General features: G+C 31.9%; 1 protein-coding gene across 1 annotated transcript in view; it reads left to right on the top strand.

Annotated features, from left to right (window-relative positions):
* Positions 1–14,638, top strand: part of LOC124536824 (potassium voltage-gated channel protein Shaw-like) — a 321,785-nt gene that overhangs the window by 222,111 nt on the left and 85,036 nt on the right. Inside the window, exon 6 of the mRNA XM_047113446.1 lies at positions 6,871–7,185. Within this exon, the coding sequence (XP_046969402.1) occupies positions 6,871–7,185 (315 nt within the window). The remainder of the gene's footprint in view (positions 1–6,870; positions 7,186–14,638) is intronic.

Below are 14,638 nucleotides of genomic sequence, written 5' to 3'. Positions count from 1 at the left end.
TATATATACTTTGTAGTACAAATAAAATGTCGAAATGGGACATCAATTATCTTATCTCTAACGAACCGTAAGCCGTAAAATGGACAGACGGATACTATGATAAAAAGAACGCTTAATAAATTCACTTTTATGATTGTTAAATTTATATTTAACTTATAATAAATAATTTAACATTAATTCCAAAATCTATTAGAATATCAAAATTAACCATTGCATTTATATAAATATATAATACAGGTTATATTAGCAAAACAATATGGGAAGACTCGTGACTAAATACTAGTGGGTACACGTAAAATTTACTTTTAACTAATAAGAAGTTTGTTGCTACAAATTGTACATTTTCTACAAAGAACAAGCTTCCTTTCATTTTTTAAACGCGTTAACTGTAATTGATAATTACTCTTACTTATAAAACGTTAATATCTTTTAATCAAGAATCCTTATAATGGAGGAAAATTTGTTGAAATTTTTGTATCAATATTTTCCTTTCATCAAACGTGCGACAATAATTTCCACTCCGAATAAAGAATTAAAAGCCATTTTTGCTCAAACAATGTTAAAACTACGTTCAGTTAGCACTTGTTACTACTTGTAGTCATTAAAGTGGAACAGTGTTAAAAACCTTAATTAATAAAAATTTAAAGACCTTATATATATTCCTCTGAACCAAACATTAGCGTGATTCAGAAATTTTGAATCCACATTAAAGTACTAACTTACTTCTAATTCATGTATTCAATGTACCGCTATAGTATAAAACAGCTTACCGCTGTCTGTACCTATGTGTTTAGATATTTAAAATATGGTAAAGCAATGGTTTGTTATACGACTTTTTTAATAGATAGATTGATTGGAGAGAAAGATTTTTGTGTATGAAATATGGACTATATAGTGAAGAAACATTGATTTTAGAAGTTTCTAGTAGTTTCTCGATAGTTCATTTATAAATAAAAAACCATGTATAAATAAAATACCGGAAAAGTCTAACTATACTAATATAATATATGTAGTTTACGTTTCAAAAATCCCTGACAAATAATGCTATAAATTATGTTACTATCACGTAGGAAACATTACAGGAACCAATGTCAATTATATGCCTTCTCTTGGGTTTCCCTTTTCGTCTGACTGCAGAACCATTATTTCAGCTAAGAAAAACAAGCATTCTGGACGATCATCTGTAGTGATTAGGAAATATTTTGTACATACTTTTTATTAGAAGATTATATATTGAATATTTTTTTAACATCTAAAACCATAGAATTAATTCTGATGTTAATTCTACCATGACTGTTAATTTTAAATGTTGAAAAAGCGTAACTACTGAGTTTCGTGCCAGTTCTTCTCGGTAGAATCTACTTTCCGAACCGGTGGTAGCTTCACTTAATTATAAAATGACGATTCAAACGTGCTTGTAAAAGCTTACATGAATAAAGTTTATTTTGATTTTGATTTGTCAGGCCTTGTTTAAATATTAAGCATTGATGATAATATCTAAGATGGAAACAAAATTTAAAGAAATTATTGATTATTATTAAAATTATTACTAACGAATTTGTCTTTAGTTTCTTACATTACAAAAGATTAATTCCCGAATAAGCTAAACCTGTCCATTAAAACAATTATTATCACGATTATTATCAACGGATTAATTTGTGAGATGTTATCGAGATTTTATTACAATCTATTAAGAGATCGTTAGTCCAACGGCTTAGCTTAACAAAATAATTCCATCGTTACCTGTGAAGGGTACGGAAAATTTATGCGTAAAGTTCTTGTTACTCCTTTTATTAATATCCTTTAACATTTAGCTCGAACCTTTTTTATTGAAGATATACTATTTATTATGGAAGAGGATGAATGGAAAGTTGTTTGCTAAATGCTCACTACCGTCCATGGAAATCACCAATATACCACCGTAGGATTAAGATGCTATCTATGTGCACGTAGTTACACCGGCTTCTTCACTCTTCAAACCGGAACCTGTCAATACCAGGTATTCGTGGTAGAATATACGATGACCTTGCATGAAGCCCTACCCCCAAATAAAAAAAAAATTTAAATATTATTTTTTTCTATTTGTCTTATTTCTGTATTTTGATAAATTCGTAATATCTCGAAGGCATCAAGTGAGGAATAAAACAAAGGAAGTGCTTTCTACCGGCCTATGTACTTAATAGAATTTAATCCGATTTACAATGTTGTTATTTATACAATAAAATGTGTTCGTTTATATCAGACAGACAGATCATACAGTAAAATTTACCAACAAAACCAGAATATAAAAAATTCAGCTTTGCTTGTTCAATCGGATATTGAAAATTATTGTCCTTTTAATTTGGTTTTATTAATTTTTTCAGCATCACGTGAATGCGTACGTGACATCGTCAAACAGACTATTTCGGTTTCAACTGAGTTTGAGTTTAATATAATTAGACGTTTTCCAAAAGTCTTTAGGTCATCAATCATTTACCATTCAGCGTATTTGTTCTTGATTCCTTACAAAAGCTTTATTTTATGTTAAAACATTATGTAATAATAATCACCTCATAATGTTCCAGAACTATCTACAGTAATGGAGGACGATAAAATAATCATTTCCACGAAAACAACAATAAACAAACAGTCTCAAGGACAATAATTTGTTACCATTATTTAAATAACATTGCTAAATATGATCGTCTCGTATTCCTACATTTCTATTATTACTTAAACAACTGAATTTAAAAGTAATTCAAGTTTCCAATTTTAAACTGAAATTTTTCGATAAACATTTTTAAATTGAAAAGTCCAACACAGATCCTTGTAATCAAATCTAAACCGAGCCTTAATGAACTGTTAAAGCCAGACGCAAACCGATAGCAATTTCAATGAATTTGAAAACTATCTATCGGAGAGATATGCCAAACGTTCAACAATCAGAGAAATATTCGACGCCAACCCTCTAACTTCTACGTTTTAGATGATTTGCGACGGTTCGTTCGATAGTGATTGTGAGACTGAAACCGGATTTATCGTGTAAGGGGATTTGTTTAAACTGCAGCCTTTGAGAATAGTGAAATCGAAAATAGCACGTGAAAAGGTAACGTCGATAGTGAAAGGTGAATTTTTGTTTTCATTGTTTAAAGTTAGACGACGATATTAGTGTAGTCTTCGGGCGTTTTCTTATTATTCTGACGCTTGATTTGTCTATACTTTTATTAAAATAATTTCGCTTCAAAATTTTCATTCAGAAACATCGTTGGATAAATTACGATAACATAAAATTTTGCCGATTATATCGAGGCTCTGAGGAACAAAGAATGTTGCTATTTTTACTGATTTCGCAAAAAGACGAGGTTATAAATGTTTGAACTTCTTTTGTATGTTATTCAAAGGTTATTCGGAGTTTTAGTAGTAAGAATACAAATGTTTTGTTGTACAAATTATTTATGTAAACTATTTCAAAATCCTTGTAAAAATGTTAGCGGTTATACTGAGAGTGAAATAAAGCGACATTGTTTTACACTATTTAGAAAATGAACGTTTCGTGATTTATGTTTCAGAATAATATTTGAATATATTCATTCAGTCATTACAAAACTATTTTATCATCTCCTTTGAGCTATAATAATGGAGAATAGAATCATTATGTTAATTTCATTTCAATCTTCGAATAATCATTAAAACTATATTATAGGAAATATAACACTAATCAAGGATAAATTATACATCTATTGAATCATGGAGATGGGCTCGCGTGAAATTGTCAATGTTTCCTCGTACTTGGAAGATATCTCAGTGTGATTAAGAAATTTATCCAAAAATTCTTATTATAATGATTACTATGTCATTAAGTTTAATGAGTCATCAATATAAATGTGTTGGAAAACAAACACACTATATAATATATCTTACTTGCTTACACTTTATTCAGAACTTTGTCATAATATAAAGCTGAAATGGAAATTATTATTGTTCTACGAATCTTTCCGCTTTGAAGTCAACAGAACTTAATTATTTTAACCTTGACTTTTAAATGCCAAATGGCAAACTCTTCAATTACCGAGAACCATTAGGCAAATAATTATTAAATTTAATCTCGAAATTGTATTATCGAATTAAAATGCCGTGACACTCAGATATTGATTTGATTGGTTTATAGAGATTGGTATTTTAAGAATCCTTTTTTTAAACTGATGTGTGAAATCGGCTTTTAAGGGATTATTATCTACGAAAATCTTAACGATAGCCGACTTAAGAACTTATAGGAGAGGACAAAGGATAGTTATAAAATATGCATCCGCTCACCTTTCCTGATCTTAGGCCCAACGGAGCTCATCTCATATAAAGTCATCTCAGCTACCGGTTAACGTGCTAGAGAGCTGATTTGACGGTGGCTAATCGGTAGTATACGATATATTTCTTGAAGAGGATATCTATCCGCGACAACCACTTTCCTTTATCTGGTCTCGATGAGTACGTTTATGCGTTTCACACGGAGAAAGAAAGGTATGTGGGACTTGCTGACGCCGTGTGCGGTGAAATACACACTAAAAAAAGCGGCACTCACTACGTATCTTTTATGGGCTTCACGGCATAGATTGCGCATTTTTCAGTGATGGGCTAAAATAGTACCCTATTTAAACGAGCATTCCTCCCTAAAGGTGTCCCCAGGATAAAGTGAACTTATATGCTGATGCCTTGTACCGTCTTCTTCTTCTTCGGTCTTCTTTAAGTTCGGTTCAGCTGAGCCACTCTTCTCATGCACCCGCTACGCCTCATGGCTTCCTTCTGTGATATATTTTCTCAGAAGGAGACTATCTCCTTCCAGCTCACCAGAATGACACTATGGGCCCCATGCGATAAACTCCCTCTAGGCATACACACCGTTTTTGATGTGTTACACTCTTTGTCGAAACCAGCACCACTATCCAGCATCCTGCATTAGTCTGTAAGACCCACTAAAAGCCCTGCAATCATTTTTCTTTACGAAACGGAGGCAATACGATGGTTCATGTTCAGAACCAAAGAGAGACTTTCGCTTGAAAATTTCGCCGACCTAATAACTGAGCACAGTATAATGCTCAAATAGATGAATAATATTGAATTATTGCCTATCAAAGATTATTGTTTCAGAAGAAAATCTACTTTTTATGTAATTGTTTAGTATTCTATTATGTTAAGCGTTGCCATTTTTACGTCAATTTGATGTTATAAAAGTATTTAATATTCATTCAGAATCTGACGATGTTGGGTACATAATAATGATCTCGAAATTTATGCAAAATGAATACAAGTAGAAACAACGTTGCTTTGGATTTGACGTTGACTTGCTTGCGATTTCGTTTGCTGAAATTCTTTTGTTTCTTTTAAATACATTTACATTATATACGTATACATATATCATATTAAGTATATTATGTGCTTATGTTACAAGATTTATTGGAAATCCTCAGTCGATACGAACTGGGTAACGAAAACGAGAAAAGAATTGCTTTCATTGTTCCAATAAATTATTCATTGTTTGCAATAACTGTAGATTAAATCTTTTTTTACATATCGAACGCTATAATTGCATATGGAATTAAGTGGCAGGTAATAGCGACTAGAATTGACATGGTCTCTGAAATATTTTTCTACTTTTTCTTATATCCTTAAGCGTATAATACTCATTATACAATCACGGAAACAAGTCCAATCCATCCCTTAATACACGTTTTTACAGTCCGCAAATATTGAACCCGCATTATGTGTGAGTGAAACCTATTTTTAAAAATAGCGTTATTATTTAACAATACGTATAATAATTCATTAATAAAACGTTTCCACCAAAAGTGGTTGTCATTGCTATCATGACACATCTGCGGTATTTTTAATTTGGTTAAAATTTTTGTTCAAGTACATATTTTACTTGGTGGTAAGGCTTTGTGCAAGCCCGCCTGGGTAGGTACCGCCCACTCATCAGAAATTCTACCGCTAAACAACAGTACGCAGTATTGTTGTGTTCATGCTTGAATGGAGAGTGAGCCAGTGTAACTACAGGCACAAGGGACATAGCATCTTAGTTCCCAAGGTCGGTGGCGCATTGACGATGAAAGGAATAATTAATATTTTTTACAGCGTCATTGTCTATGGGTGATGGTGACCACTTACCATCAGGTGGCCCATATACTCGTCCGCAAACCTATTCCATGAAAAAAAGTACTTTACGGGAATCTCTCAATAGAATTAAATGACGGAAATAAAATTAAATTAAAAATTTCAGAAACCCCCGCCACAAAAAACATAAGCTACCTTTAAAAAGTAAAAAATAATAAAAGGAAATTAATCCTAAAGTACCTATATGTATAAGTATGTATTAATATTAAAAAAATAACTTCGCGTTGGGGGACCGCTCCTAATTAATTAGTGTCACATGCTTACCTATCTCATCTTTTATCTAACACTCATTATTATTTTGTACAATAGCGCTCGGTCTAAATTGATATCGGTTCATTCATTCGGGAGCTATAACAGACAGACAGACAGACAGACACGTCAAACTTATAACACCCCTCTTTTTGCGTCGGGGGTTAAAATTTATTATATTTACTATATAAAGAATCTTAGGTCAATTTATTTAAATTTGTTAATACAGTTCTTATACTAAACAATGCTTTTTTTTTAATTAGTATTCATTGATAGATATTATCGGAAGACTTTGTCAGTGACAGCATTTAAAATTAAAAGAAATATACACATATGTAAATTTAATCAATTATTTAAAATTATTTAAGTTATGTAATATAAATGAAAACGACAATTCAACAGCCTTTGCGATATACTTAATCTTAATTATTTTTCGTAAGGTTCTATAGTAAAATTAATCCATTAATCTTGTTTCAGGTCGCTCCGAATATCATAGAATTCGTCAAATCACCAGTCAATATAATCGACTTTATAGCCACATTAAGTTTCTACATGGACGTCGTAGTCGAGCTGACGGTTGTCAAAAGGAATTTGGACAAAGCTGACATCTTAGAGTTCATCTCCATCATCAAGATCCTCAGGCTGTTCAAGCTCACGAGGCACAGTCCCGGCTTGAAGATCCTCGTCCATACATTCAAGGCGTCAGCGAAGGAGCTGACCTTGTTGGTGTTTTTTCTCGTCCTCGGCATCGTCATATTTGCCAGCCTCGTGTACTATGCTGAGAAATCACAGGTGAGTTATATTTATGTAAATTGAATCTTCTTTAAACAAAAGACCAAGACCCTATAATACGATGAGTGCACTCATATAAAATTATTGTAATTTAAAATAATAATACCTATATTGTTGCCTTACACTGAATTCATGGAGATTTGAAAGTGCTTTTATGAGCCTACTTGAGTTAATAATATTTTGGATCTTGATATTTATGTAATCACAGAACAATAAAACTAATAAATGGACGGAAAAGCTGGTGGAAAAAGAAATACAAAAAAGGCATGTTACCCTATTATTATTATTGTTTCATTAAAGGCGGTAAAGGCTCACCTTCCCACAGATAATAGCACCACAACAAAAAGACGCATGTACGAGATCGCAAAGCAAAAAATTATCCTTATGTCGTTAATCACTTGCTTTCTTTAGCGATTCATAGATGGTTATAAATGCGAACACAAAATGTTGTAACACTTAAGAAATTTCCAAGTCATAAGGATCAACGTGACAAATAAAAAAAGACGCAAAGCTCCTATAATTTATTGGTAATCGTTAGGATAACTGGCGTCTACTAGGTGAACAGGGAATAAATTATAATAATTATTATAATTATAATTCTGTTTTAATATTACCAACCAATGTAAGGCAACACAATTCTGATTTCAAATTATACTGTTACACGAGGTGTTTAACAGTGAATATAACGTTATATAAGAAATTTATTGAATATCAGTTATCGCCCAGTTGGTTGTTATGTGTTAGGCAAAAAACGTAGCCTATGTCTGTCCTTGAAGTTCAAGTTTGCTTGACACCAAATTTCATCCAATTGGGCATTGGTTTGGTCGTGAAAAAGCGGCTTATAGACAGACAGAGTTACTTTCACATTTATAATTTTAATATAGATTTAAAACAAGTGAACTATTCATACGACTATGGCATATTTTTGGGTAAATTCTTAAGAATCTCGAGGAATATAAAAAGTATCTTGTTTTTCAGACTTCATTCAAGTTAAGAGCTTCTCTCGTGATGAAGAAAACATCGTTAGAATGTCCGAATGAACATGTTTACTCCTCAACTTATATTTAAGCAAAAAACAAAGTTAATCTACAAAACTTTTTCCTATAAATTTGCCTTATAAACACTTTTATAAATATTACATTCTTAGTTAAAATGCGATATATATCGTTTTTGTATAAAAATCAATTGCCTGAACTATAATTCTCTTTTTTTTTTAATTTTCTTTCATTACGGAGAGAAAATATGATCCATATTAGGAATGTGTTCAATAGGAATAGAAATATGAATATGCACAATAGGAATATGTTCCAAACCCTCTCCTTAATAGAAGAGGAGGAGAGGCTTTATTCCAGCAGTGGGAAATTTACAGGCTGCTACTTTACTTCTTTTTTTACTCTTATTACAGATATTATATAGAGGTGAAAATTGTGTTTGTATATTATGTTAGTGGGTTTATAATATCCAGAATGAACTGGTAAAATCTAAAACAAATTAGATAGAAAACTACATTTTTCCTGAAATTGTATATACGAATACCATATCATTTTCATGTTGCTCCCGTGCGAATCCGAATCGGGGTTCTCTTTAATTAAGTGAGTTTAGTTTTCCATACAAAATAAACCTAAAAATAAATCATATAAAATAATATACAAATACAAATATTCTCTATTCTGCAATACTCAAATTATTTAATCATATGTACAAAAGAGACTCAGTAGGGGCTCAGTGGAATACTAGTATTGTATAAATTGGAGATCACGAGATTGAATACGAGCAAGCATAACATAAAATAAGCAAATGCACATTGCATTTGTATTTAAACATCTCGTAATCGACGTCCTGCAAATCTAAATATAATAATAATTGAATAAAAATAAAATTGAAATTCAATTATAGATACATCCTTATCCTAGACTGGCAAATCGGGTACCTGATGATAAATATTCACCACTTCACATATCATACACATAGTCTTCAGCACTGGCCACTTAAATGTCACTTTGGCTCACTGATCCTCAACCAAAATACAACAAACAAAGTATAACAATTCTGCAGCTAAATACATAATGAATGCATGATACCCAGACGGGTTTGCAAAAGTCTCTATCAAATAAACTTCGCCGTGACATATCAACTTATTTACGTCACCGTAAAATTGTATAGATTATAATCTATACGTATACAGATATTTTGTCATCTACGTTGTATACAAATAGTAATTCCGTTTTGTTTACTAGAAATCATTTAAAATACAAATTCCAATCCAAATGTAAATCGGTATTGATTGGTGGAGTAAATCCATTTACCGTGTTGATCTGCAATCGTGATACAATAAAGCACATTTAGCGAGTATTCAATCTCTTCATTCATTGCAAGTTCAGTACGAAATGTGATTCGAATACATCTCGATTTTATATCGTATTTGAGTTTAATTTTGAACAAAATATTATACACGGTGGCTTTAGAAATACGGTTTCGATGTTCATAAAAGATATTTGAATTATTTTTTTCTTTGCCTTGCTTTTAAAAGCTTATTATTTCTTTTCAACCGACTTCCAAAAGGAGGAGGTTATCAATTCGTCTGTATTTTTTTTTTTTTTTTATGTTTGTTACCTCATAACTTTTCACTGGGTGGACCGATTTTGATAATTTTTTTTTTGTTTGAAAGGTATTGCTTTATTTTTTTTCCGATGATGGTATCCATGTGAAAACGACATAAGTCTTAAATTTACATTATGTATATGCGCGACAAATAGGTGAATAATTGAAAATCACGTTAACCAATTTTGATAATTCTTTTTTTATTATAAAATATATACTTCAAGGGTAATTTGGTGTAAGTTTGGTAAGGTTCTGAGCACAGGATCCATGACAAAGTAACGGAACGAAAGGGAACGGAACAATTCTGAGGAGCACGTTAGCGATACTCGGTCGAATCTTTTATTTATAGGTTATTTGGATATTTGAGTCACCTTCCGTAATGTGGTTATGTCGAATATTATAATCAACTAGCTACCCACCCCGGCTTCGCACGGGTGCAATACTGATACTAAATATACTACAGAATTTGTTTATATACGACATCACATCGCAAACTTCTAAAATTATCAGTGTTTCTTTAATATATTATTCATGTTTTATATACACAAACCTTCCCCTTGAATCACATTATCTTTTGAAAAAAACCGCATCAAAATCCGTTGCGTAGATTTAAAGATATAGGGACAGAGAAAGCGACTTTTTTTATACTATGTAGTGATGGAACTCCTATACGGCTCGCAGTTAGTGCGATATGGGGCAGAATTTCTTACTATCTTTAATCAAATTTTGTGTATGTGATGTGATGTCATATGATGTACGAAATATAGTTGGTCTTTTTCAATGTTTTTTTGCTGAGTTCGATTACAGCTCTTTCGAGGGATCCTTGTAGTTTACGCCGCGTGACGTATTAAATCCGCATTTTCGAAAGTCTATTTTTGCTTTATTCGCAAGTTTCCTTTGAAATTGTCCTCGAAGTAGTTTCTGACTCATATAAACGGAACGTTTAATCTATCCATATTAAAAAAAATTAGTTAGTCAACATCAGCTTCACTTAAAATCAAAAAATAAATAAAATTTTAACAAAAAGAAAAACCGACTTCAAACAAAACACTATTTTAAAACAAATGAATATGCACGAAAAAGTAATAAAAATAATTGCCTATTCAACATATTTTTTAGAGTCTTCCTAAGTTAAATGAAATGAAAAATATTAGACTACTTAAAAGTCGATTAACGATTATATCATGTAGTTATAATTATTGTTATATTTGGAGTCGGTGTCAGCCACGGTGCCCTTGCCCCAACAATTTCGTGCATATTCATTTGTTTTAAAATAGTGTTTTGTTTGAAGTCGGTTTTTCTTTTTGTTAAAATTTTATTTATAAAGATTTGGCAACGGAAAAACACATAAATTTATTTTTAACCCTTCATGAGTTCTCTAGCTTTATTTAGGAGTCTGGAGGCCCTGAGTCAACAAAGGTGCGAAGGTCCGAAAACCTTTATTATTTTTTGAATAAACAGAACAGTTTTTTTTGTAGTTGCATAAAAATGAATGGGAAAATTGAAATATTTTAGAAATGAGAATATGTAAATAAAAAAACTACATTAATATTATTCACTCGTCAGAATGCAAAATAATCGTTTAGTTTTTCTTTTAAAAATCCGTTTGTGACCTCCTTCATATCGAGTAAGTCCTACCCTGAAGCGGCTACAAGTCCAACATGATACGTTATAATACCGTGCTTAAATTTAGCTAACTTAGAAGTATCATAGCTCCAAGAAATTCCGCTTAAAAAGACTTTTCATCCTCATTCTACTACATAGGTAATGTAATGGTATAAATATTATATTTACATTAGCAGCCTTTACATTTCTCACAGCTGGGCTAAAGCATCCTCTTTTGTGGAGAAGGTGTGGTTGTTTTAAAGCATATTCCAATACGCTGCTCCAATGCGGGTTGGTGGATACACATGTGGCTGTATTTCGTTGAAATTATTCACGTGCAGGTTTCCTCACGATGTTTTCCTTCATCGCCGTGCACGAGATCAATTATATTACAAATTAGGCACATGAAAATTCAGTGGCGCTTAACTGGGCTTGAACCCGCACTCATCAGTTAAGATGCAAGTGTTCTGACCCTCGAACCATCTCGGCTCGGCAATAATACGAGATGAATTACATACACCAATTAAGCACATGAAAACTCAGTGGTGCTTGGCTGGGTTTGAACCAGCATTCATCGGTTAAGATGCACGCGTTCTGACCACTAGACCATCTCGGCTCAGTAATATTATGTAATTGTTTTGATTTCTCTACTAAAACCATTTCAGTGCAATATGCACTATTTTTTTTTCTACAAGAAATTATCCAAGTATTAAATGCAGTCAATAAGTACCGGTAAGCAAGGTTTTTACACAAATAGATATCATCAAAGATTCTTCTATATATATGTATGTCCTTTAAAGAAAAACCACAATATTTTCATAACAATATTTTATTCCAAGCCAACGATCCTTTTATATTTATTGCGTGTGTATGTAAATGATAAATTGTTTTAGACGTTTTCTTTTGTGAGACCGAAAATAATTCATTCTTAAATATAAATCGGATTCGGAGGGATGTCGAAATTAATTCGATTTCGAAATAAAAGTTTTTGAGAGATATGACACTTCGTTTATCATTTATACCCTCGGATTTTTTATATTCGTAAATTTGTATAATTATTTTCGTATTCTGACTAAAATTCTGTCTCATCTATATCCATTGGATAGAAAGAGAAAAACTATTTATTTTTATTTACGTCACACATAGCATGGAACTCAACAAAAAATGACGATTAATTGTAAAATAAGTAAGATACACTTAACAAAACACTGGTTCTCAGCTGATGAAAATAGCTCTTAAGCCTTCGATTCAAAATAAGTAGAGTAAATTAAAATAAAGTATATAGTCCCACTATTGGGCATTAAATAAATAAGACAAAATAGCGAGAAAATTGATACAACTACCGTCAAACAAAGGTTACATTTATACCCGTAACGAGAACGTGACGTTACAAATATTACCCCGAGGCTTATAAGCGCAGGTTGTATAATATAATTAAGGTCAAAGGTCAATGAAAGGCAAGTCACTGTATAGTAATATATAAGAAAATTTTTGTATTTAAAGAGTTAGACAAGGTTCTCTATCGCCTACGTGGAGTTTGTTTAATATATCCAAAGCTTTAGCCATCAATTACGATAAATGTCTAAAAATAAACATTGTATTTGTTTTAAGAATTGTGACAATTAGTAATGAATATTTAATCTTAATATACTTTAAACAGGGTGTGCGTAAATAGTGCTCTGCTCTGTTGACATAAAATTATCTCAAAAATATATACATCGATCGACGATGTCCTGATTATCTATAGACACTATTATTGTACGCCGTATGGACATACAGTGGGTTATTGTGAAAAGAACATAAAGAGCATTTAGTTAACACTACTATATCTAGATACACTTTATTACACGATTACGATCACACACAAAATAATCAAAATAAGAGTGTTGTATTCAGAAATTCAGGAACGTTACGACAATTCTCTGGCTGCCCCGACCCAAGATACCTTCACGACTAAGTTGAAAGCACGCCAATCATAGCACATCTACATCGAAGTCAAGTTCACAACTGTAGGCACACTTTGCGTTACGTTGAATGTCCGTACGATTGACCGGATACGACATACCATTTATACCAGTTAATATGAAAAAATTGATTTAATGTGATTTACGCCAATCAAATTAACTATTGAGAAATAAAAAAAAAAACCAACCTCTTTATTAATAAGAATAGATACTCATACAAATGTTGAAACAAAAAATGCACGAATAAAAAAAGGCTAAAATGTAAAGTAAAAATGCTTTGGTATCAATGCTATTTTTAGAACATAAAAAAATTGTCGACGTGTTTTGATAGAGATAGGAATAATAGTTCTGGTGTTTTTTCGTGCTAAACTTTTAGAAAAACCGCTACGATATTTTACGGATTATTCTAAGGGGACAATATAAATAGTAGCTACGTGTTGCTGTTCCAAATTCAAAGTTTTGAATGTCCCGTTCTAGCCTATTTTAGATGAGAAGTACGTGTCGGATTATGTAGAGCCAATCGCTGCTCTGAGCTGTGAGTGTTATACATCTACAGAGTGCTTAATTGCGTCAAACTGGATATGAAAACTAGTACTGCATACAACTTCCTAACTCCTCCATGTTGATTTATTTAATCTTTTTAAACAACGTCGAATGCAATTGTCTAGGATACAAAGTACTAGTTGTCTTGTCATGTGTCAGGCAAAAAAATAGCCTATAATAATAATAATAATAATTTATTTATTTTCAGACAATAATAGTCCATATTTGTTAGTATACAATTTAACTTATTCTATGTTAGTATTACATAATTAATATTTATTTATTTATTATTATTAATTTCTCAGAACATGTAGTTCAGTGAATCTCCTGTACAAGTCTGAGTCCATTCTTTCACTAATTAAATTCAAAATTTTATTCGAGCTTTCTTGAACACGCCGTACTAATGACGCTACCTTTTTGCGCATAATAGCATAAAAGTCATTAACTCCAGCATCAGCAAACATAGCTGAAGCACTGCAATGTCGAGGAAGCCAGAATAGAGCTCTAAATACATTATTGTATTGAATACGTAAGGAACTGTAGGCCCGTTGTGTAAAGTTTGCCCATAGACTGCCAGAATAGAGGTTTTGGCAATAAGCTTTAAAAAGTGTTATTTTAATTTCTCTTGTACATCTAGCAAATCTATGTGCCAACATATTACCCCGGACCGACAATGCCCTACGCTCTCTCTCAATATCTTGGTCATCACTTAATGTCTCAGTCATGATATGACCAAGATA

The sequence above is a fragment of the Vanessa cardui genome, chromosome 17 (assembly GCF_905220365.1).
Source record: "Vanessa cardui chromosome 17, ilVanCard2.1, whole genome shotgun sequence".
Lineage (NCBI taxonomy): Eukaryota > Metazoa > Arthropoda > Insecta > Lepidoptera > Nymphalidae > Vanessa > Vanessa cardui.
Note: the sequence above shows the minus strand (reverse complement) of the source record. Positions and strands in the feature narration are given on the sequence as shown.